Genomic DNA, 24563 nt, shown 5'->3' with positions numbered 1-24563 from the left:
CTCTTATTCCTACATTAGTCTGCACCTTTTGTGAGATCTGCCCCAACCCCTTCTGTTACTGAGGGTAACACATGCGTTTCTTTTGCGTTCTGGTGAAAACCTGATCAAGGCCAGAGCAAACATGTAGACTCAGTAAAGGATTTGAACGCTTTCACACAAAGCCGGTATTAATCCTGCACATGGAACCGAGCCAAGGGGAACGTCCTGCTGTGTGGAAGCGGGGATAGACCCCCCTTGTAAAAGGAGGTTTTCTCCCCAGATCAAATACTGCACACTCTGCTTGCTACTTGCCAATGACCACACATCACCCCTGCTAAGCTGATGTCAATGAAACGTCAGGTGAAATCCAGTGGTCAGCACACGGCAGAGCTTCTTCAGTGTGTTCCAAGGCCTGGTTGACCACTGCAGCAGCTTTGATCCACGTTATGGGAATTAGTCAGGAGAAACTGAAAAAATTGTGATTTTTACAGCCTTTTCTACAGAAGAAAGAGTAGCGTCGTACCGCAGGTAGTACACTCTTCCATTACTAAGAGAGAATTGCCTCCTCCACCACTGAAGCAGCCTCTTAGTGGACATTTGGGTGGCACTAGGAACTATATCATCACCATTTCAGCAGCCACAGAGTAAAACTGAGGGTGACTCTGGAGAAGGGCAGATGGAAATCACTCTTGTGTCTTGATTTTCAGCTGCCTGCAACATTCCATATTAAAAAACAGCCAGCGATGGTTTCCAGAGGTGCTCAAAGGCAGGGATGGCCCTGGCACTTCAGCTGCACGCGAGACACTCCATCTTGTCAACGGGAGGCTTTGTGTACTCCTCCAAGTGAAAGGTAGCATTCACACACATGCCCTGCACAGCATTTCAGGTTGCTCCTTGTGGTTTGCGGTACATAGCGGTGTTAGTGCTACACAAACCAGCTGTATCTGTGTGAATTATGGCTCTCCGCAGATGTTGCATCGGTGTGCCCTGCACAGCACAGATGGGGTGGAGCAGCCGCACCTCCTGCGCATCTGCTACCACTGTGTAAATGATCATTCTGGTGCACAGAATCCCAGACTGGTGGGGGCTGGAAGGGCCCTCTGGAGATCACCCTGTCCCACCCCCTGCTTGAGCAGGCACCCCCAGAGCAGGGGCACAGGGCCGCGTCCAGACGGGGTGTGAATGTCTCCAGGGAAGGGACCTGTCATGGTTTTAGCTGGGATAGAGTTAATTTTCTTCACTCTAGATGGTATAGTGCTGTGCTTTGAAATTGGCATGGAAAAAAACCCCTGTTGTTCCTCCCAGGGGCAGGACCTTGCACTTGCTGTTGTTGAATTCCATGATTAGGGCAAAACTTTTGCCTCACTTCTCCTTTAAAAAGTTGATGTAATTTTGCTTAACTTGAGATATTTGTGATTTGACTTTTCTGGGTCACTGTTATTCCACACCATTTAATGTTCATAATAGCTCCCTCTGAGTATAGTTATCTCTTAAGCACCACTGGATATGCAACCCTTGAGGCCTTAATTAGGCACTGGGGAAATGACTTACGTGTCTAAAAGGAGATGCTCACATTTCGGTTACGTACACCTCTGAGAGTAAAGACTTGCCTTCAGTCACAAAGCAGTCACCACAGGCAGATAACTTATGCCCCACTCGTGAAATGGGAAAAGCTGGGACACCTAGACCTAGCTCTGGAACAACTGGCTGAACAGCAGAGCTCAGAGGGTTGTGATCAAGGGCACAGGGTCTGGTTGGAGGCCCATAACTAGTGGTGTTCCCCAGGGGTCTGTGCTGGGTCCAGTCCTGGTCAATATATTCATCAACGCCCTGGGCGAAGGGGCAGAGCGTCCCCGCAGCAAGTTTGCTGGTGATCCCAAGCTGGGAGGAGCGGCTGATGTGCCGGAGGGCTGTGCTGGCACCCAGCGAGGGCTGGGCAGGCTGGAGAGCTGGGCCCAGGGGAGCCTCAGGGAATTCAACAGGAGCCAGTGCAGGGTCCTGCCCCTGGGGAGGAACAGCCCCCCGCACCAGCACAGGCTGGGGGGGACCTGCTGGAGAGCGGCTCTGCTGGGAGGCCCTGGGGGTGCTGGGAGGCAGCGAGGTGACCCTGAGCCAGCACCGGGCCCTTGGGGCCAAGGGGGCCAGCGGTGTCCTGGGGGGCATGGAAAGGAGTGTGGCCAGCAGGGCGAGGGAGGTTCTCCTCCCCCTCTGCTCTGCCCCAGTGAGGCCACATCTGGGGTGCTGCGGCCAGTTCTGGGCCCCCCAGTTCAAGAAGGGCAGGGAACTGCTGGAGAGAGGCCAGCGGAGAGCTACGGAGGTGGTCAGGGGCTGGAGCATCTCCCTTGGGAGGAAAGGCTGAGAGACCTGGGCTTGTTCAGCCTGGAGAAGAGAAGGCTGAGGGGGATCTCATCGATGCTTATCAATATCTGAAGGGCGGGTGTCAGGGGGATGGGGCCGGGCTCTTTCCAGCGGTGCCCAACGCCAGGCCAAGGGGCCACGGGCACAAGCTGGGACACGGGAAGGTCAACTTAAAGAAACACACCAGCTGGTTGAAAATTTATTTTGAAGAAATCTTTTGATATTTTGACTTCCTTTCAGTTCTGCTTCCCTGGCATACAACGAGCAGCTGTTAGCACTCAGTCCGAAGGGTGGCCGAATCCTCCCCCTCTTCCTCACAGGGTCAACCCCCCCCAGGCTCCGTCCAGTTCTTGAGCCGCCCTCGGGAGCTGCCACACTGCTTCCCTGGCCAAGGGCGGGCTTTGCCGGGCCGCCCATCACCCACCCAGCTTTCCACGGGGCTGTTTCCTTCACACCCAGCGGCGCCGGAGCCCCCCCCCTCCTTGATGGATGGGCGGGACCACAGCCGCCAGCGGCTGGACGGGAGACCGGCCAGACCCAAGACCTGCCGGCGCCGGCACCGGAACGCTCCCGGGCGCGGGGCGTGCCGCTGCAGCGAGGGGCGGTGAGGGACGTGGGCGTGGCGGGGGCGTGACCATCACAGTGCCGCGCCCCGTCCCGCCCGCGCTGGAGCGCGGCAATCTCCCCATCTCCCCCTACCGCGCAGGCGCCGCGGGAGCACTGCGCCTGCGCCCCGCCGCGCACCGGCCTCATGCGCTTCCCCGCCGAGCCGGCTGGCAGCCGAGCGGCGCGCGCTCCGTCCCTCCGCCCGCCCTCCGCGCGCCGCCCCGCGGGCACAGGTGAGGGGCGGCGGGCGCGACCATGCGGGTAACCGGGGGGGGGGGGCGGCGGCGGGCGGGACCACGCGACCCCCGCGTGGGGGGTGAGGGACGGGCGGTGATGGCTCGGCGCGGGCCGTGCCTGCGGCGGCAGTTTCTGTGGGGGGAGGGGGATGGCGGGGCGGGGGTGTCGCTGACAGGAGTGGCGGGGTCCGGGCTGTCGCGGGTCGGCCGCTGCCCCGCCGGGGCAGAGCCCTCGCTGAGGCGGTGTCGGTGTCAGGCAGCGAGGCAGATGAAGTACATCCTGGTCACGGGCGGGGTGATCTCGGGCATCGGCAAGGGGATCATCGCCAGTAGCATCGGCACCATCCTCAAGTCCTGCGGGCTGCATGCCACCTCCATCAAGATCGACCCCTACATCAACATCGACGCTGGCACCTTCTCCCCGTACGAGCACGGTGAGTGGCAGCGGAGGGAGCCGGCTCCTTGGCCTGGCGGAAGGGTTTGTGGCGGGCCCGACGCGAGGGGCCGGTGGGCCGAGCCTGGCGGCGGCTCCGGGCCCGCTGGTGGGGCCGATGGTGCCGCCAGCGCAGGGCAGAGATGTGCTCCCGGGTCTTCTGCGGCTGCTGCCTGGTCGAGGGATTCAGTCCTCGGTGTAGTAGTCCTCTCCTTATATATGGCTTTTAGTTTTATTAGCCGCTCCTAAGCTGTAGCAGTCAAAGGTGTTTCCTTACACGGAGTTCTTCTGGCTGTGACAGGCAAACCCCACAAGTCGCCGATGCAGCCATTTCCCCGTGACATGTGTGCGTATGCCTTTTCCCATGTGCTGCAGGGGAGGTGTTTGTGCTGGATGATGGTGGGGAGGTGGACCTGGACCTCGGTAACTACGAGCGCTTCCTCGACATCCGACTCACCAAAGACAACAACCTGACCACTGGGAAGATCTACCAGTATGTCATCAACAAGGAGCGGAAGGGAGACTATCTAGGCAAAACTGTCCAAGGTGACGTGAAGCTTCATTTCTGATGCTTAGAAATGTAGTCTGTATTTCTGTTCTGGTTGGTGCTTTTGCATTTCATCCTTATGATGATATCCTATCTTTGTTATATGTATTCTTTCTGATGTTTTTTGTTTATTTTTTGAAAAGGGGAAGTAGAAGATGCACCAGTGCAGGTGCAGTGATGCGCACCTTGCTGTTGGGACTGTACGCTAGACTTGGGTCCAGCTGTCCAATGTAGCCAATACTAAATGTGGGCAGACTTCAGACTAATGCAGCTGTGGATTATTTGTTAGCTGGTTAAAATTGTTATTGCTTTTGATCAGTCCCTTCCCTTTTTAAGCATCCTCCACAGCTGACTTGGATAACGACTTTCACAGACAGTTTAAAACAGAGTAACTCTCTCTGCTTAGGGCAAAGAACTGTTTGTACTTGAATCTTGCAGCTTGAAGGGAACGTTGCTTACGTGTGTTTAAATTGAGGCAGGGTTGCATTTCCTGCCAAGGCGTTTGTCTGGAAAATCACAGCCAAGAATAACAACTTCAAAAATGCATACTTCTTTAAAGACACAAATCAGTGTTGAAATGATATGGGAAGAACTGGATAGTTAATTTCAAGAATTTGCTCTGTAATGAGTTAGAGGGCTTTAACCCTTGCCTGGGTTTCTTTTTCAGTTGTTCCCCACATCACTGATGCGATACAAGAATGGGTAATGCGGCAGGCACAAATTCCTGTAGATGAAGATGGCATTGAACCCCAAGTTTGTGTGATTGAGGTTTGTCGCTCTTGAAAAAAAATAGTTTTGCTTCTTGCATGGAGTAAACTGAACTATATGCATATTTTGCATAGTACATTTTTTTTACAGTAATATTCAACTTTGCACGTTGTTGAGTTGGCTAAAAATCCCCCCTTGCTAGCCTCACTTAGTTGGTCTCATCTTTTGAATGCTCTGTGCCTGAATCGACATGTAGAAGGATGTAGGTCTTGGACAGTTATAGTTTTGAGATACTTTGCTCTCTAGTATAATGTGAATTAGTCTATAGAATGAATTTTAGCTGTTTTAAGTCTGAGTTAGTCACGCTGTGCCCTCTTCTTCCGTAGTGGAAAGAGGGAGGGTGGGTAAATCACGCGCTGGAAGCGGTTGTCTTTCCTCCCTAGCAGTGAAGGGAGCCTTGGCGTGACTGGTTCAAGCACAGACCTAGAAAAGCGAACGGCACAAGTGAGCAGTGACAAACCCCACTGTGCATTTCCTGCGTGTTGCGTGGGACGTCCTGCTGCCAGAGGAGAGAGAGTAGGGCGAAGGCTCTGGGATGGTGCTCTGAGCTGCCACGCAGGATGTGCCACAGGAGAGAGGGAGCCTGCCAGAGTGCCTGGGTCGTGGTGACTTAGGGCTCTCTCTGCAGCTTGAGTGCCAGTTTCTGTTCCAGGATTCAGAGCCCTGGGTCCTGAAGTACCTAGGAGGCACTGTCTGACAGCACATGGGAGGCTGTCAGCGCTCCAAGGAGTGCCTTGTGTCTCTGTTCCTGCATGCGTCCAAACCCGCTCTGTATAGTCACTAAAACTTAAAAGAAATTTTGCTTCTCGGTGCCACCTAATGTTCATAAACAATAATTTTAACACCTAAATCTTTTCCCTAAAGAGAGAACAGAGGCAAAGCTAATTGCCCTGGAGAGTTTCTGCCCATATGAGAAGCTGTTTTTCTTTTGTCTTTTTGATTTTGGGGGAAATCATGAAGGCAGAATAATACTTGGGGTAGTTCGGAAGCTGTGGTAGTAGTACATATGACTGGCCAATCCTGCTTTTCATATTGGTGTTGATGTTCCTTTAGGGCATTGGAGGGAGGTGCTGGGGAGATGATTTAGTACACTTTAGCATACAAATTCAGTAGATGGTGTTTTGGTGCTAACTTCTAATTCTAGATGTCTTTGTCTTTTTTAGCTTGGGGGGACAGTAGGCGATATTGAAAGCATGCCTTTCATTGAAGCTTTCCGCCAGTTCCAGTTCAAAGCTAAAAGAGAGAATTTTTGTAACATTCATGTCAGTCTAGTTCCCCAGGTAAGGACCCAAAATGTTGGGTGGTCAGGGCCTTCCCCAGTCCAAACCTTGCTTTCTAAATGTATGTTTCTGAAATGCTGTAGCTGTAGGTACTGTAATATTTGTATTTCTATATATAGAAACTTCTGGAAGAAATGCAGAGGATATATGGTTATATATTCAAAGAGATTTGCAAGAAGTGAAGAGAAACTTTCCGAAGTGTGTAAATGTGTATTAAATAGTTGGGAATTGCAGCAAATGCAGTTTTGCATCTTTAACTGCGGCTTTTTGCTATGGAATGGTCTCCTACCTTTTGCAAGTGAACTTGCTTTCTAGGGCTGAAAACTTTCAGTTTCCTTTCATTTGCATAGCCTTTCATTTCTGCAGAGCTAATATAAAACTCAGTGATACAGCCAGACTCTGCAGCCATTTGGACTTATTAATAAGATCATATTCCAAGCTCTTCCTGGAGTTCCTCAGTAGTTCTGTTGCTGGTTGCCCCCTTCCACCCCACCCCGCCCCAAGATTTCCATTAGCGGGAACTCCTGAAGTAGATTGGGTTACTTTTGTAATGTCAAAACATAATATTGCGTTTTAAAACATGATACTTCCCCCCCCCCCCCCGACAATATTTTTAATGTGTGTTTAATGAGTAATTTCATAGACTCTCACATCTGACTGCTGTGTGAGCTGTAACAATCCGAGTGGCAGTTGCCCTTGGTTCAGAGATTCAGCTAAGGAAAGGTGTTGTGCAGTAGCGCTATGATAAGAATCAGTTAACTAGGAATCACAAAGAAAAACAAAATTTCCGTATGTGCCGAGTAGATGGGGTGAACTCCAGTTAATATCAAAAGCATATGAAGGTGTTTTATGCTGTATAATGCCTGATACAACCTCATCTGTATTATCTGCCCTGGTTTTGGGGACAATTTACAGCCTAACCAAAGAAAAAGATCTCTACTGCAGCAGTCAATGCTGAAAAAATTCTTCCGCGGTTACGTTAACAGTACTGGAGAGCAGGAGTGTTCCTTGTCTCAAAACTGGATTTGATAGAGTCGCTGGAGTGCAGATCAGCCTTCATTCTCCTCTCTCTGTCTTTCCCTTTCTGTCCAGGCCAGGTGATTTACAGAGAAAAAAATCAGAAATATAACATACTAGGCATTTGGAGGGAGAAGTGGATAAAAACCTTAGGATCTCTGCTCTCCCCTCACTATAATGCATACCTACCTACTGTACAGACTTGAAGTCTGCTTTCTACTGGCTGCTTTCAGTCTGTGAGATTAAAATGGTAGTGTGCAGAGGTATTTAGAGTTCATGTGAATTCCCCAGGAACTGGGTCAAAGTTTTTACAAGCTGAATGGTGTGGAGGGTCCTGGTTAGCCTGATGGGTCTTTGTTTACATCTCCTCATAATTTGATATATCAACTTCTGCTCTTCCCTGACTAGCCAAGCTCTACAGGAGAGCAGAAGACTAAACCCACCCAAAACAGTGTTCGTGAACTCAGAGGTCTTGGTCTCTCACCAGATCTGGTAAGGTTTGCTGCATGGCTTTGAATTTAAACACACAGTCCCGGCATATTGCAAAAAAACTTCCTAGCCTGAATAGTGCTTGGGTTGAGAGCTCTTGTGTATTGGTAGTAAAGAAGTAAAAGTAACAGAGTTGAGTTTTTTTTCCCAAGTCACAGAAGCTGCAGCAAGACAGCTTCTTTTAGAGGTTCGTTACATGAATGTCTGAGTACTTCTGTTTTGCTTCACAACATTGATATTCCTGTTCTGTCAGATTGTTTGCAGGTGCTCCACTCCACTGGATACCTCAGTAAAAGAAAAGATTTCCATGTTCTGTCATGTTGAACCAGAACAGGTAAAGATGGCTGTCTGCGCTTCCTTGCAATAAATATTCTAGCTGTTTGTCAAGTGCTGAGTGGGTTCTGTGTGAGTGTAGCGGTTTTGTTCTAGCTGTGCCTTTTGTTAGCTGCATAATTCATTTGCTGCTCTGTCTTGCCTGCATTCCTTACACTTGTAACTGTTGCAAAACCAGTCCTTTTTATGCCAGCACACAGGTTTTCTTACAAGGTAGTTAGCGTAGACTCAGAGAATTCTATGGAATCCATGGTATGTTCTGAATAGCTGGTTTTGACCTTAGTTATCCTTCCACATTCCTTCTGTGAATACAGAAGAAGGAGACTTTTCAGTATTCAGAGGCCAAATAGGAGTTGCTGAAAATTAGGTTTAAAGGATACAGGAATGTATTTCGTACACTCCTCTCTTTGCGATGTGCAGTCTTGGGCAGGAGAATAATGAGGAGAGATTGCACAGAAAAGTTGAAATGGTATTTGAGAGAAGCATTGCTTCACTCGAATGTTCTGTGATATGCAAAAATTGTGCTAGCACGGAATTCTTTTTATACTGAGACTAGTCTGCGTAGCATAGTCTAAGGTAGACCTTGGGAAAGAATCAGTCTGTAGGCTAAATATTGCCACTTTCCAATCCAGCTTGAAAAATCATGTCTTTTTGTTAAAGTCTGAGTATCACTTCACAATTCCAGGCTCTGTCAAGTAATTTATTTTTATTTCCTATAAGACGAGATCAAACTGAGTCTAGCAGTTTCAAGTATTGCATTCAGAATTAGCTGGCAATAATATCGATGTGTCAGCAGTGCCTCTTGTTGGCCAGGAACTGACAGTAAGTTGGCTCTTGTCAGTCACTTTCCGGGAAATTTAATGCAATTTTACATTAAAAATTGACTGCAGTTGCACTTGAATTGAGAAGTAGATGCTGTTGACTATACAGGAGGAGAATTTGCAGCCTAGGGTGTTTTACTGGTGCCGTGTTGAACTCTGCTTTCATTTGACTCAGGAGATACGAGGATTTAAAAATAATTATGCCAGTATATTTTTTGATCCTTAAAGTACAGTCTCATTCTTGATGGACAGGTGACAGTTGTCCAGAGCCGCCTGTCCTTTTCTGAGGGAGCCCATTTCCGTCAACTGGAACCGTTGGTGCAGCTATTCCTCACTGACCTAAGAATTCTTTGCTTGTAGTTGTTTAATCCTAAGTTTGATGAAGGGCGCCCTGTAAAATTTATTGCTGTACTGAGATCACAGATTTCCTTGGGCTTTAATCAAACTGGGAGCCCTTGTTAAGAACAGCAATGGTGGGAAACGGGGAAGCTGGGCTGGTGGGCAGTTTAACTGTAGTTTCACTTAGGATTACCAAGAAGGCTGATCACAGGCGATGTCTCTTCAAAGCATTCTTTGAACCTCTCTATGTGCTTGCATAACTCAGGTAGCGGCTGCCATTCTTACTGCCAGGTTATCATGTTATAGCCCTTCCCAAGGTGCTCCAGTGAGCACTAATACCTGGGAGGTGTGGAAGGATGACCTTTTCAAGTATGTGGAAACCAGTACTAAGCTATTCATGTGGTGTTGTGTTATTTCCTGGAAGTTTAGGTGGTCACATGGTTGTCTGCTAGAGACAGAAGCTGTCTGAATATCTGCCTAAAAATAATTGCATAGGCACTTGGATCTGATTTAATGACATTCGTATGTTATGAACAGGTCATCTGTGTTCATGATGTCTCCTCTATCTACCGAGTTCCTCTGCTGTTAGAGGAGCAGGGAGTTGTCGACTACTTCAGACACAGGCTTGACCTTCCCATTGAGAGGCAGCCCAGGAGGATGCTCATGAAGTGGAAGGAAATGGCTGACAGGTGAGCTGTGCCGCTGGGCATAGTTTCTCTCCAGATTAGTTTCTCTTCTTGGTCATTGGTTATTAGGTGACAAGAGTCACTTCATGTTCCTCAAGCGTTCCTTTTTTTCTCTTTTTTTAATTTTCTCTTTTTTTTACTGCAAAATATGTTTTCTTCCTAGATGTTTAACTTTTTGAAAAAAAAAATTATTTCAACATGAGAATCCTGTAAAATGATGTTAATGATGTTTTTGAGTTCCTTATTTTGTGTTGGTACTGTACGGTCTGTGTCAAAACCAGTTTGAAGTAACTAAAAGGTGGACAGCTCTGCCCTCCCTTTGTATACAGAAAAACTGAGTGGCATTTCAAAGTGTTGAAATCCTTTTGTGGGCATATGTGGGAGTTATCAGGAGTGTCAATAAAAACGTACCTTTTGAGTATGCTTTCAAGTAAGTGAAACAACTGGTTTGTAACTGTTCTGTCTGAGACTGTTAGGACAGTGGGGTTTTTTCTTGTGGGGAATAGACTCCATGTTTGTGGGGAAATAGTGAACTGAGTCTTCTCAGTTGGCATTTGGGACCTTTCTGAAACCTCAAAATGTTTGTCCTTATAAAAAAAATAATTTTAATATAAAGCTTCCCTTTATATGCATGACCTAAGCCACCGCTGTCAAGAATACTATCTTTCGACAGGGAAAACCCTTGGTAACCAGCTTGGTTGAAGGTACTTAGCAATTTTGAAATGAGCTTTAAACAATCTCTTAGCTGTAGCCAAGAATGCTGCGTGAATCCCCTGCTGCCAGACGCTGGGGCCTGAAAGGGTAGGCAGAACGACTTTAGGACTGTAGAAGTCCTTTCTGTATTTCTAGCTGCCGAAGTGAACATGGTCAGGCGCAGCGTGGGAAGAGGCTGTACAGTGTGAACATACGCAGAGTTGTGCTTTGATCCTCTCTCCTAATAGTTTACTGCAGTCTTTGAATCTAATACAGCTTCCTGAAAAGGCAGTCTGGATCTACTCAAAACGGCTTTTCAGTGTAACGAGGGATGAGTTGACTGGTACATGACTTTCTGCAACTCTTTTTCTCTGTTGTTTTTTTTCCCCCTTTCTTCTATTCTTGCCTTGATGTTTTTACATCATAATTGTTACAAAAGGTCATCTCTTCCGAAGTCATCATCTCTTTAGTTGGACAGACTTTCAAGAACCCAACTATTTATATTACTTGAAAAGCTGAATGGAATGTGATTCTTGCCCCCATTTCCTGTTAGTGATGAATAACCCTTGTGTTTTGATTTTGTTTAGGTATGACCGTCTCCTTGAAACATGCTCCATTGCACTTGTTGGCAAATACACCAAGTTTTCAGACTCCTACGCATCGGTCATTAAAGCACTGGAGCATTCTGCACTGGCCATCAACCACAAACTTGACATTAAGGTAGGGGTGTGGAAAAAAAAAACAAACCCCAAACTAAAATTCCCTTCCTCCTCCGGTGCTGCCCATCTTAATTCAGTTTTTCACAAACCCATAGGCAGTAAGGGCGAGTTGATTCACCCAGTGAACTTTAAATGTGTCCTTGGATTACAACATCAAAACATCTGTTGTCAGGCGTAAAACAGCTTCAGAGCAAACCAGCTGTTCATCCTATAAGGTATCCAGCATGTCTGTATAAGTGATGGGAACTCTTCAGTGCTCTGTTACGCGCTGAATCGTGCTGGAGCGGTAGATATATTTGAGGAGGGGCCTGACTGCTTTAATTTCTCTGACAGTTGTTGAAAGTAATCTTTTTTTAGGGTTGTTGCTGTTATCCTTGTGGTACTCACAGGTTTTATGATGCTTCTGCCTCAGACTTTACTAAGGTTTTGATGCTGGGTTGGCTGCACAGGTGCTTTTAAGGGTCTTGGTTGTAGCTGGATGCTCTGAAGAGGTGAAATGTGTATCTGTTGTCAGAAATTTTACTTTTGTATAAATATACTTCCTAAATGTCCAGCAGTTTCATGAAGCTGGTAAGTCATGGCAGTAGGTGCTTGTTTTATAACAGCGCTGTTCTGCATTTGGGTTACCTTTCAACTTACAAAATCAGTAGAGGAGAAAAGAAGAAAAACAAGTAAGACCAGCGAAGGGTAAACTCTGTGCTTGCATCTGTGCAGCTGGATTTGTGTGCTTCGGGAGGGGAAGGGGTTCTGTGAGTCCTGAGCATGGAGGTCTTCCATTGGGTTAAAGAACTGTGTAGCAGTATTCCAAGCTTAAAAAAAAAAAAGACAAAAATGGTTGTTCAAAAGGGTAAGCAGACTGCCAGACCGTTCAGAAGTTTAGGGATACTGGAATAGATGAGAAACTGGAAAATTTGCGGTTTTTTTTTCCATAGGTAACATTGGTCATAGCATCCTTTAATTACACCACCTGTGTTTTACCATATCCTATTTGTTCTTCAGTCTCTCTTGAAGATTAAATAATGTGTATTTGATGAGATAGTGATTCAGTGTTTTCTTGTTGTGTGGTTGCTCCTGTCTGCACAGCCACGTGCTGCTGTCTCGCAGTGTTCCATTAAGACTTTCAGTGAGTCTGGGTCTTACGGACATCAGCTTTATTTATGTGACAGCAGAGCTACAGAGGAGGGAAGATACAAAAACATGGCTTTTGTTTGTGCATCTTTAGTATGATGGTGCTAGAAAGTGGTTTTGTTGACTAGCAGACAGGAAATTAGCCCAGAAAACACATAAGCAGGTATCTAGTGGGAAAAAAATGCAAGCTATCTGGGAGGAATGATATCTTAATTTAATGAGAGTTAAGGAGACCCTGTATTTGCACTCTTGTGGCAGCATCTCATCATCCTTTTTTGGATTTCTTCCCAGTATATTGACTCTGCTGACTTGGAGCCAGATACTCTGCAGGAAGAACCTGTCCGATACCATGAAGCATGGCAGAAGCTGTGTGGTGCTGAGTAAGACTCTTATACTCTGGCTGTTTCTTGGTACCATGTCTGATAAACTTGCTGCTATTGACAGTTTTGGAATTCAGAGCCTCAGTGGAGACTGTTTTTTCAGGCACTGTACCAGCCCAGTCTGGCATTGCCCCAGATACCTCTCAGTGAAATTCAGGATAAGATGTACAATGGAGAATTGTTAAATAAGCAAGGGAGTCTGTGAAAGGCAGCAGTAGGGGAGACGGTCGTGCAGGTGAGGATGTGCACAGGCTTAGTGGGGAAACTGGGTGAGAGGAAATAAAGTGAAAGGGTAGGTGCTGGCAAAGGCTACTGAGGCCAAAGAGAGGATGGAAGGTATAAACGTGGTATAAATTCTTTAGGAAGAAAGCGTGAGAAGGGAAAAAGCATTAGGATGCAGAGGAGTGCCAAGAGTTAGCCCAGAACACAAGAACAGGTGGGGCTTGTTAGCCCTTGGGGAGCCAGGCTTTGGGCGGTACCAGGAGGATGAAGAACCTGCTGTGGGCTTTGGTGTCCGTGTGCCTGCGGTTAGGGCAACACGACGCTGCAGCCAGCAGCTTCCTTGGCATGGGCCTGGCCAGGCGACACGTTTGCAAATGAGTTTGGTGCAGAACACGTGAGCCATTCTAGAATCGTAACCTGTATTGTATTTGGGATTTTTTGGGAAGGTAAAATGTGTGTTTATAAAATGTTTCCCTGAAAACTCTTGTGGCATTTTACATGACAGCTCATGTGAAGTCACACAGAAACTGCGCTGCAGACAGGCCTTGCCACACACGGCACTTTAAAGCCCTTTTCAGGAGTGAGGTCTTGCAAGCCCAAGACTTTATGGGAGGGGCGTGGTACGTGCCTGGGGGAACCACGCTGGTGAGCCCTGTGTGAATGGAATCTTTTTTATCCTCATGCAGCGGAGTTCTGGTTCCTGGTGGATTTGGTGTTCGAGGGACTGAAGGCAAAATTCAAGCTATTTCCTGGGCAAGAAAACAGAAAAAGCCCTTCTTAGGTGAGAAACATGTTTCATCTGTAAGAAGAAATACAGAAAAGAAGTTGGATAACAGCCTAACTGGTCTGCAGTAAGAGCTCTACTGATTTTTCTTAGTATGTAGAATGTACAATTTTGAAGATAATTGGCTGAGGAAGGTGATGATCTGTGCTCAGCTTAACTGGGTAATGCAGCGTCATCTGCAGTTAGCTGTGAAGTGATTAGAGTTGGCTGGGGCGTGATTACGTGGAATCTACAATGAGGGGGTAGGAGTCTCAGACCAAGTTTCGGAGGAGGCTGTGGTGATCTTGGCATGAAGTGACTGCATTTAAACAAAATGGACATAGTGAGAGACTGGGAACGTGTGAGCAGAGCGGATGGGGAAGGGAAGTGTGGCTTAAACCTTGTCAGAGCGGCTTGGTACAGAGTGAACAGACCCCTAAATCCAAGGCAAAGGTCGGTCTCTTCCAGGTTTTCCTCTGACTCAGGACTGCTCTGTGAAGGAGTGCGTGCTTTGCGGTATGGGCTCAGTGGTCCTGTCCTGACTTGATCCATGTTCCGCCTTGCCTTCTGCAGGAGTTTGTCTGGGAATGCAGTTAGCAGTTGTGGAGTTTGCACGCAGTGTTCTTGGTTGGCAAGGTAATTGCACAGACCCCTTCCTGGGTTTTAGTCATTTCTTTGATTGCTTGAGTAGTACCTGTAATTTTTTTAAAGACATGTAACTTTTAGTTTTCCATTGGTAGGTAGATTTAATTTTTTTCTAGGTCTGTAAAGTTCCCCATCTCCTTTGCCGATTCAAAGGAAGAAGAACAATTTCCTTTTCGTATTCAAATAAAAATCAATGGAGTAAGGCATGCTTGTAATGACATAAAACTTTTTATTGCTTACAGAGAGGTTCAGCTCCTGAATAGAACACCTAAGTGAAGTTGTGCCGACGTGTGCTGGACATCCTAAATTCCCATTATAGTCAGTGGGAATTAAGACAAAGAGTGACTCAGCTGACGAGGCAGTTGCACCTCCACTGCTTGAATTGACTAGGTCCCTGCTGTCAAAACTCCCTTTGCAGGGTGCTAAGTTGAGTTTCTTAGCTTGATTCTGAGTCTCCCTGGTAGTGAAGGTAGGGGAAAATACGTTTATTGGAGTACTTCTGCTCCCTTCCCGCTCCCTGGCTTTATTTAAAAATACTCTAAGCTGTTGAATGTGGGCTTTTCCTGAATGACCCTTGCTTTCATCACCGATTGCACTAGACTGTTTGCCCTAAGATTGCAACCCCTAGGCAGTCTCAGAAATTCATATCAGACAGCACTGACTGAGTCCTGCTTCCACTGTCGGGGGCTGAGCAGCAGCTCTGGGCAGGTGGGCGGCTCGGCACAGAGAAGGTTGCCACTTGCCAGAAGCGTGGGGACGAGACGCAGCTGTACCTGGGGGAAGTCCTGTAAATGCACGTCATGGTATGAGGGACTTTGTGTTTCTAATTGATGATGTTCCGTTGCAGATGCTAACTCGACAGAATTTGACCCCAAAACTTCTCATCCAGTGGTGAGTTTATGGCGACTTGCTTGTAACATCCTTACTGTGCTAGACTTTCTGCACGTACCTGTTGGTACAGCTGAGAGCTTGGATCATTTCGTCTTGTGGCTTTTAAGTCTTCCATCATTTACTAATCTGAAAAGAAAATGCCTTTGCCTAGTTAACTGCATGGCAGTTGCTGCTTCATAAAAGATTGCAGGGCTTATTTTAGGTGAAACACTAGTATTTTTTTTTACTGTTTATTTTTAATTACACTTTTTCATAAAGCAAGGTGTTTTCTAAGAGGTAAAAGGTTCTTAAAGACCAGTTTGAAAGCTCACGGATTTCACAGAGTAAATGTTAAAGATTCAGTGATATCCAGATTCTACTGGGTAACTGTATAATTATGATCTAAGAAATTAACATAGACATGAATTCCTTGGGACGTTTGCAGACAAATTTCTGAACCTGCCTTTTGTAGACTGCAGGCTCCCTGTGCCTCATCCAGGGCCCACCGTAATGACTGGCTTCTGCTGTAATTTAAAATGCTACTCAAAATGCAAAAAGTGATCAAAAAACCCACTTTATAAAGTTACTTATCAAAGTATAAGTGACTCTGATTTGGGGATTTTGTTTCTGTAAACTTGCTTGTTTGTTTGTGTAACATTTAGTTCAATAAATAGCACAGTGTAAGTGTGGGATCTGTGCAGGCTTTGACTGAGACTATGTTAAAGCTTCCTGAATACTTGCAAACATTCCGTATGTTCTGTACAGCCTTTGGTTAGAATAACTCAGCTAACTAATCTAGTTCTGTTGGTCTGCCTCATCAAGACAATGTTCCTTGGGGTGGTTTGCTTGTTTTCTGTATGGATATTGGGTTTTTTCCCCATTTAATGTTTCAGAGCCTGCCTGGCACTGTTATGCCTCCCATGTTCTCACCTCCCTCTCGGAATGCTTCTCGCAGGTCATAGACATGCCGGAACATAATCCTGGGCAAATGGGCGGGACCATGAGGCTTGGCAAGAGAAGAACACTCTTCCAAACCAAGAACTCAATCATGAGTAAAGCATTTCTTACCTCTTCTGGAAGTGTTTCCTGGGAATGATGTGTGTGTACAGTGGGTGTGGGGAAGCGAGACCTGGGAACGTTAAAGCATCCTTGAATGGTCGGTGTTTGAAGACCTTGTTCTGGTAGTAAAATGGCGATAGATGAATTTGGTCCCCTTTAGATGAGGCAGAATCTGAGGGATGCTGTTTATATGAACTTGTTCAAACTCGCCAGTGTGCTTGCCAACATGACACCCATCTACAAGAAGGGCTGGAAGGAGGATCTGGGGAGCTACAGGCCTTTCAGCCTGACCTCAGTACTGGGGAAGGTCATGGAGCGGTTCATCTTGAGTGAGCTCACCAGGCATGTGCAGAACAGCCAGGTGATGAGGCCCAGCCAGCATGGCTTCATGAGAGGCAGGTCCTGCCTGACCAACCTGATCTTCTATGACCAGGTGACCCACCTAGTGGGTAAGGGTAAGGCTGTGGATGTGTCTAACTGGGCTTTAGCAAAGCCTTTGACAGTGTCTCCCACAGCACCCTCCTAGAGAAGCTGGAGGCTCATGGCTTGGACAGGTGGGCTCTTGGCTGGGTAAAAACTGGCTGGTGGCCGAGCCCAGAGAGTTGTGGTGAGCGGAGTTAAATCCAGCTGGCGGCCGGTCACGAGCGGGGTTCCCCAGGGCTCAGTGTTGGGTCCAGTCTTATTAAATATCTTTATCAATGATCTGGGCGAGGGGATCGAGGGCACCCTCAGTGAGTTTGCAGGTGACACCAAGCTGGGCAGGAGTGTCGATCTGCTGGAGGGCAGGAGGGCTCTGCAGAGGGACCTGGACAGGCTGGATCCATGGGCCGAGGCCAGTTGTGTGAGGTTTAACAAGGCCAGGGGCCGGGTCCTGCCCTTGGGTCACACCAACCCCAGGCAGCGCCCCAGGCCTGGGGCAGAGGGGCTGGGAAGTGCCCGGCGGAGAAGGCCCTGGGGGTGCTGGCTGACAGCCGGCTGGGCATGAGCCAGCAGTGCCCGGGTGGCCAAGGAGGCCACCAGCCCCCGGGCTTGTGTCAGCCCTGGTGTGGCCAGCAGGGGCCGGGCAGGGATGGGGCCCCTGTGCTCGGCCCTGGGGAGGCCCCACCTCGAATGCTGGGCTCAGGTTTGGGCCCCTCGGGACAAGAAGGGCCTGGAGGGGCTGGAGCGTGTCCAGAGAAGGGCAGCGGGGCTGGGGCAGGGTCTGGAGCACAAGTGTGCTGGGGGGCGGCTGAGGGGGCTGGGGGGGTTTAGCCTGGAGCAGAGGGGGCTGAGGGGAGCCCTTCTCGCTCTCTGCAGCTGCCTGAGAGGGGCTGGAGTGAGGGGGGGGCTGGTCTCTGCTCCCAAGTCACCGGTGACAGGACGAGAGGAAACAGCCTCAAGCTGCATCAGGGCATGTCTAGGTTGGATATTGGGGAAAATGTCTTCCCTGCCAGAGTGGTCAGGCCCTGGCACAGGCTGCCCAGAGAAGTGGGGGAGTCACTGTGCCTGGGGGGGTTCAAACAACGTGTAGACATGGCACTTGGGTACATGGTTTAGGAGGCCTGGGGGTGCTGGGTTTGGGTTGGACTTGATGGTCCTAGAGGTCTTTTCCAACCTTAATGATTCTGTGATTCTGTGAAACCTGGCATCGTGTGAACTGTTTGGCATTTGGTCTGAGAGGTGTCTTCCTTTTGGTGTAGGGAAGCTGTACGGAGATCATGATTTCTTGGAAGAGAGACATAGACACAGATTTGAGGTAAAAAAACCTATTGTAGTCATTGAGCTTTTCTGTGTAATCCAAACACAAGAAATCATGGGTTTTTTTGCTTCTGGTCTTCTAGGTCAATCCAGAATTGAAAAAGTGTTTTGAAGAGCAAGGTTTGAAGTTTGTAGGCCAGGATGAGGAGGGGGAGCGAATGGAAGTGATTGAGTTGGAAGGTGAGTACTTAAGCAATTAGTTTGGGGGGATAGGTATTTATAAGGGGGAGTGTTTGGAGGGTAATTGAGGTGGTTTTTGTGGGGGGCCAGTCCAGGCGCTCTCAGAATGATTCTATCCATAAAGTTATACTAAAAAAAAAATCACATCTGCCTGTCCCTTTAGGGACAAAAGGCAGGTTAGAAACGACATTTCCTCCTCATCATCAGGGCTTCAACGTGACGATCACATGCTTTTGACTGCAGTTCAGCCACACGCTTAAGAAACTTGATGTTAATGTTTTCTGTTTCTTTCTCTTAGAGCATCCTTTCTTTGTTGGTGTTCAGTACCACCCTGAATTCCTCTCTAGACCAATTAAGCCATCTCCCCCATACTTCGGCCTCCTCTTGGCGTCTGCAGGAAGACTCACTCATTATCTACAAAAGGGCTGCAGGCTCTCACCCAGGTAGGTTGGAGGAAGACACCAGTCAGACCTTTCACAGGGCGGTGCTTCTTCCTATAGGATAAACTGGAGAATCCTCGTGGCACAAAGTTACTTTTGGGTATTTGCAGCAGCTCTTCTTTCCACTCTTTCTTGGAAACCTCTTCCCTTGCCTTTTAAGGCTGACAGTGGTGCCATAGAGCTGTCCTGCCATGAGACCCCGACTGCAGGGAGGGTAACTCTGCGGTCTGGTGCTCCCAGGCAGAGGCGCTCAGGGAAACTGCAGCTGGGCCTGCTCTTCTAGATGACTGGAGACCTCCTGGGATTTTCCTCACATTCCTTGTACAAGTCCTAGGTAGAAGCTGGTCCTTGATCTTGTTCCTGTTGCTGGTTTTAAGAACAGGCCCTGGTGGTTGCAGCTCTGTTTTTTTTGTTTTTGCTTTATTTTTTTCTTGCTGACTTAAGCTTTCTTTTGCCTCAGTTTGCAAAGCAGCTAATGTTTTGGGTAGACTTAATGGTACATTTACTTCCTTCTGCTGCTCCCTGAGGCCCTGCAGTTCTGCTCAGCAGACGTGGCGATATGCAACAAACAAACATCACTTTGATAGTGACCCATTTTCCTCCTTACAGAGGAGAACACAGAGGATTTGCTTGTGTAGCTGGAGTGCTAACGTGCACTAAACAAAAAAACCCCAAACTAGATGCAAAAGAGAAATGGCACTGAATGCATTAAACTAAAGCAATGCAAAAAGGAAAGTGTTGGCCTTTCTGGGCTGAGGTGCAGTTGCAGCTGCACCACAGGAATTCCTGTGTCGATGCCTGGAGAACAGTTGTGCTCTGAAGAGTTTCTGTGTGAAGATGTCTCATTTTGGTGCTCCAAAGGCTGAGGGATACTTTAATTTCCTACTTTTGCACATTTGAGTTTGAAATGGCTTCTCATGGCAGAGGAGGTGAAGTTTCCTCTCTACTGCAGCATCTTAAGTTAGTATTATCTGCTGTTGAGTCATTTGTGATTGTGGTCACAAATTGTTTCACATTTAGCGTACAATCTAAAAATATTGGTGGCAGTTGTAGCCCAGCCTGTGCTCCCCTTTATTCCTGTGCCCTTGTAACTCTTACCACGTTTTCAGGCAAGTCCCATCGCTGTGCTCTGATGAGCTTTGCAGGTGACACCAAACTGGGGGGAACAGACTGTACGCTTGAGGATGGGACCACCGTTCAGAGGGACGTGGGCTGGAGGAGTGGGCCAGCAGGAACCCGATGGGAATTAATGAGGGCAAATGCAGAGTCCTGCATCTAGGAACTCCTTGCAGTAAGACAGGCTGGGGACTGAGCAGATGGGGAGCAGCTCTGCTGACCAGGTCTTGGAGCACAGCGAACTGAACGTGAACCAGCAGCATGCGCTGGCAGCGAAGGAAGGACGAGGAGCGCCCTGGGCTGTCTGAGTAAGGGCACAGCCAGTGGATGGAGAGAAGTGATGATGTCTCTACTTGGCGTTTGTTAGGCCACATCTAGAATACTCTGTGTGGTTTGGAGTCACCCAGTACAAGTAAAACGTGGATAAATTGGGGAGAGTTTAGCAGAGAGCCACTAGGAAGGTCAGGAGGTTGGAGTACTTGCCCAGCAAGGAGAGACTGATGGAGCTGGGCTTGTTCAGCCTGGAGAAGGGAAGACTTTACAGGGGACCTGACAGCAGCCAGCCAGCACCTACAGAAACGTTACCAAGAGGATGAAAACAGAATCTTTACAGATGTGCATGGTGGGAGGATGAGACATAATGGATACATTGAAATAAGAGAGGTTCTGACTGGCTGTAAGGAAAATCTTTTCACCATTAGATGAGTCATGCATTAGTGCAATCTGCCCAGTCTCTGTCCTTGGAGAATTTCAGAATGTGACTGGGTAAAGCCCCGAGCAGCTGTGGGTGATCTGGTAGCTGTCCCTGCGGTGTAACTGTCCTGAGGTCCCTTCCGATCTGAGCTATTTTGTGTTTGTGAAAAAGCTGTTTAATGGATTAAAGGCAATTGGCTGTTACTGGGAAGCTGAAATAGAACGGCTTATGGGTGGTTAACCGGTCTATTTTGTACTTATTCTATTTCCTTTAGAATAACTTTGCCTCCTAAAATGCCTATTCTATGTATAATCACTTTAATTCACAGACCTTAAAACTGATGATGACTCAGCCCTATTTCCAAAGGGACAGCTGCACCAGGAATTTTGCGTGCTTTGCTTTTCAACCCCAGCTAGCAGTACTTACTACCAAGCCCTGCTAAGTCCTGATGCAAAACTAGGTCTATACAGCGCTTGTGCTCTGTAAAACAAAATCTTTCTGAATTCTGCAGGGACACCTACAGCGACAGGAGTGGCAGCAGCTCACCTGATTTGGAGATAACAGAGTTGAAGTTTCCATCAGTAAATCACGACTGATTCCTGGTAATTTTTATGACCTCAACTTCTTTTCTTACGGAAAAAAATTCCTTGCCAGTCTTTCCTTCTGGCATCTGAATGTTTAACATCAGTTGGTAGAAAACTGGCACACCATGAAAAGTGCTGGCGCTCACACGCCGTGTTCCAGCTGTGCCGAGGGATGCATGATACCTCGTGTCTGTGTAACAGATGTGGGTGGGTGTCCCTTAGCAAATTGATACTTAATAAAGTATAAACATACATGCGGGAGTTTGACATGAAATTCAAATAAAGAAACAAAGCCCAACTAGAGCACACATGCCTGAAAATGGAGGCAAAGCTGAGCCAGGGGTTACTGGATTTAGAAAGTTTGGTATTTTGGGCGCAATCTCTCACCTTTGCCAAAGAAGATTTTTGAAATAGCCATTCTCCCCCAGCTCTTGAGACAGCAAGTTTCTCTGTCAAACCAGTGGACTTGGGCTCTGAATTGTAAAGGCTGCTGCAGATGTACAGAAAATTGGATGTATATAATGTATGTAATCCAGCCTTGGGGCGGGGCACTGAAACCCGGCCTTCCAACCTCACCAGCGGAATAGGCAGACTTAGCACTGCAGTGAGTTCTCCCATTGTGCGGTAGGCGATCGTGGATGTACTGCTTTTCCCGCTGCTCCGGCTGGTTTTGTGTGGTGGTTTTGGGGAAGTTAAGCAGCATTTGTGCACACGCACCTCAGGCGAGAGTGGGGCCCTATTGCTGAATGCCAGGGGACCAAGGATCTCCAGCTCTTCCTTCTTCCCCCTTTCCTTAATATAAAGGATGTTTCAAAAATTAACTGCAGAGTGAAAAAGAGGGTTAGCCCGAGCCTAGCACAGAAGTGCTTCCCATCCCTGGTGATGGGACTGGGCCTTGGCAGAGCTGAAGACAGCCGTGATAGCGAGGTGCTGGGTTGTTCCAGATCGGGGACAGCAGCAGACTAAAAGCTGAAGAATCCTCTCTGTAGATTTTTATTCTCCTGAAGATATTCTGAACCTTTGGCTCGCTGGCAGTATCCAGCGTGCTCCCTAATGCCACAAGGCTGGGTGCTGCATTGAGACCGTCCCCGCATGAATAAACTGTAGGGGAAGTGACGGTGGCCTGTGCGGTGTGTCCCCTCCCGGGCTGACTGGCCTGCTGGCACACGTCCCGGCTCAGCTCGCCCTCAGTAGCTCACCATAATGAAGATTTGCCGTTGGTACCGGCCGTGGGCAGTGCTGGGAGGGGCTTGAAGTTAATTCTTAGCTTAACAGTGCTCCCTCCCTACATTTTATTTAACCGTTGACTTCTAGAATGAGCTTGCTTTCCTAGGCGTGCAATACACTGGTCTTAATGTTGCCGTAGTGCCCCTCTACAGCTACGAGATGTCTTTTATCCTGGGAAGAGGAGCGTTGTTGGGGCCCGCGCGTTATGTTTGTCTGGGGTGACGTGTGTGCGGCTCGGACTTCGGTGTGCTGTGTGATTCCAGCCTGTTGCCCTTCACTGGCGGTAATTCCTGCTCCTTTTCTTTCTCTCTTTCTCCAGATGGGTCTTTGCTGAAGAGAAGAGTCTTCATTAGACTTTCCAGGCGTTCTTACAGCAATAGCTTGAACACCGTCAGCTTTGGGCTTTAAGTTATGGTTTTATAATTTTCGTTATGAAATCCTGTCCCTTTATTTCCTCAACTCTTCTGTCCTTTGTTTATTTTCTGTGTAGATTCTGTTTAGTTCTGGAGGAGAGCTCATCACAGCACCCGCACCTGTACACTTTCTTCAGTTAGCACCATCTTGGAGGCAAAAAAAAGGCAATTTCGGGTATGGGATTGGACGTGCTGGGGAGAGAATGTGGGTGCGCGCTCCTTCCTAACGCACGGCAACGCTGGCATCAGTTTGTATCTTGGACACTGGCAGTGGGTTGCTTTCTCCAGCCTGTCTGCTCCCTCTCAGCGTTTTTTTTACTTACTGGTGAAATGACATGGATGAACTGGATTCTGGGGGCTCCCTCGGTTCCTGAGCTGTGCTGCAGAGGATGAGTCTGTGCAGCTTTATGCAGCCTGTTTTGGTTTTTTTTTTGTTTCTTTTTTTTGGGTGTGTATGTTTTTGTTCTGTTTTATTTCAATAGTATTTAAAAACATTTGGCACTGGTGGGCTTGGTGCATTCATTGCCAGCAATGAACTTTTAACCAGGAAAATCTTCCTGGAATAGAAGAGTTAATTGGGAACACGATCAGCTCTCCCTGCGGTACGGCACCCTGCAGGGATGCGATTAACTTCGATCGTGGGGTGGGAGGGGAGGAGAAGCAAAGCTGCCAGGAGAGCCCATTGCTGCCTGAGACGAGGCGTTACCCTTAGCCCTTCCTATGCCGGCGTTTGCTGGTGCTGCTTCTTGGGCTGGGAAACTTCAACTCCTTGCATCAAGGGGGAGGTACAGAAAAGACAGTGAACTACTTTCAGCTGCTGCCTTTTAAAAGCTCCTGTTGTGATTTGCCTTGGACCGAACAGTTCATGGTGCTTTTCTTTTTTCATTTCTGGGAAGCGGAGCCTTCCGTTGCCTTTTCTGACACGGCGGAGCCGCGCGTCCCGCGCTCGCTGCCGTGCACGTGTGCCGCTCCTGCGGGAGGGGCCGCGCAACTCGCCCGCGGCGTTACTCGGCTCAGCCTGTAGACGCGCGCTGTCCCAGCGTGCGCTCGGCTTCGCGCTCCTGGGGTGGGAAATGCACTCGCCTTTTTCTTCCTCCTGCCCCTTGCTGCAGCGTGAGCGACAGTTCTTGGTCTTTGGTGACTCAGAAATAAGGACGAAGGTGTGTCAGTCTGCAGTGTTGTATGGTCGGAGCTCTTTTACATTAAAGTTTGGGAGAAGCTGCGTGTCTCGAGCCTGGCTGAATGCTAACTCCGGGCCGTCTGACGCCAGACTGGATTAAGCACTGTCCTGTCTCAACTGAAGCCATCTTTTCCACAGCCCATCTTGCTTTATTCCTCAATTATTTAAAATATAGGCTGTAAAGCTGCTTTTAGCCCAGAAAGCTTTGAGCGTTCTTTGTGTGTGCCAATTATAACAAATGCAAATACGACCAGCCGAGTCGAACTCTGCCGAACTCCTGGCCATGGAATGGCTGGTCCTCTGGGGGTGGGAGGTCAGTCCTTACCTGTAGCACCACTTTGTTTTCTTTCTCCAGAAATGTTTGGCCAAAACTACAACTGACTTGGTCATGAAATGCTTATTTGTAATAAAACAAATAACTATCCAGGAGCTGGTTATATTACTTCCATAGCTCAGAGGGAGGAAAAGGACTAAAGTATAATACTGTCTAATTTTAATCCAGTGCAAGCTAGAAAAGGTTTGTTAGTTGTATTTGCAGTGGGTTTTAGACATGTGTTTCCAAAGTCTAGCTGAAATTATGGGTCTTCCCCCCTGGGAAGCAGCAGAGAAAACGGGGGAAGC

The 24563-nt window shown here is 48.0% G+C and overlaps 1 protein-coding gene across 3 annotated transcripts; it reads left to right on the top strand.

Annotated features, from left to right (window-relative positions):
* The first annotated feature begins 3055 nt into the window (after positions 1-3055).
* Positions 3056-24371, top strand: CTPS1 (CTP synthase 1). Of its 3 annotated transcripts, none has more exons than XM_064471137.1 (19): positions 3056-3176; positions 3440-3613; positions 3988-4158; positions 4827-4927; positions 6091-6207; positions 7633-7716; positions 7967-8047; positions 9744-9895; positions 11173-11305; positions 12724-12812; positions 13721-13815; positions 14371-14433; positions 15290-15333; positions 16268-16364; positions 18051-18106; positions 18192-18288; positions 18587-18731; positions 21050-21140; positions 22669-24371. In XM_064471137.1, the coding sequence occupies exons 1-18, from the start codon at positions 3089-3091 to the stop codon at positions 21132-21134; spliced, it is 1872 nt and encodes a 623-aa protein (XP_064327207.1). In that variant the 5' UTR covers positions 3056-3088; the 3' UTR covers positions 21135-21140; positions 22669-24371. The 3 variants fall into 3 exon arrangements, with proteins under 3 accessions (XP_064327207.1, XP_064327206.1, XP_064327205.1); XM_064471135.1 differs by having other exon boundaries at positions 3093-3176; positions 3436-3613; XM_064471136.1 differs by lacking the exon at positions 3440-3613 and having other exon boundaries at positions 3057-3176.
* The last annotated feature ends 192 nt before the right edge of the window (positions 24372-24563 follow it).

The sequence above is a fragment of the Phalacrocorax carbo genome, chromosome 22 (assembly GCF_963921805.1).
Source record: "Phalacrocorax carbo chromosome 22, bPhaCar2.1, whole genome shotgun sequence".
Classification (NCBI taxonomy): Eukaryota; Metazoa; Chordata; class Aves; order Suliformes; family Phalacrocoracidae; genus Phalacrocorax; species Phalacrocorax carbo.
This window is presented reverse-complemented; position numbering and strand designations above follow the sequence as displayed.

Bases quoted from the DNA above. Each gene is read 5' to 3' on its own strand.
- CTPS1 (XM_064471137.1), top strand. From the start codon at position 3,089: ATGCGCTTCCCCGCCGAGCCGGCTGGCAGCCGAGCGGCGCGCGCTCCG. The intron at 3,177-3,439 runs GTGAGGGGCGGC...GGTGTCAGGCAG, and splicing joins GCGCCGCCCCGCGGGCACAG to CGAGGCAGATGAAGTACATC. The intron at 13,816-14,370 runs GTGAGAAACATG...TGCCTTCTGCAG, and splicing joins ACAGAAAAAGCCCTTCTTAG to GAGTTTGTCTGGGAATGCAG.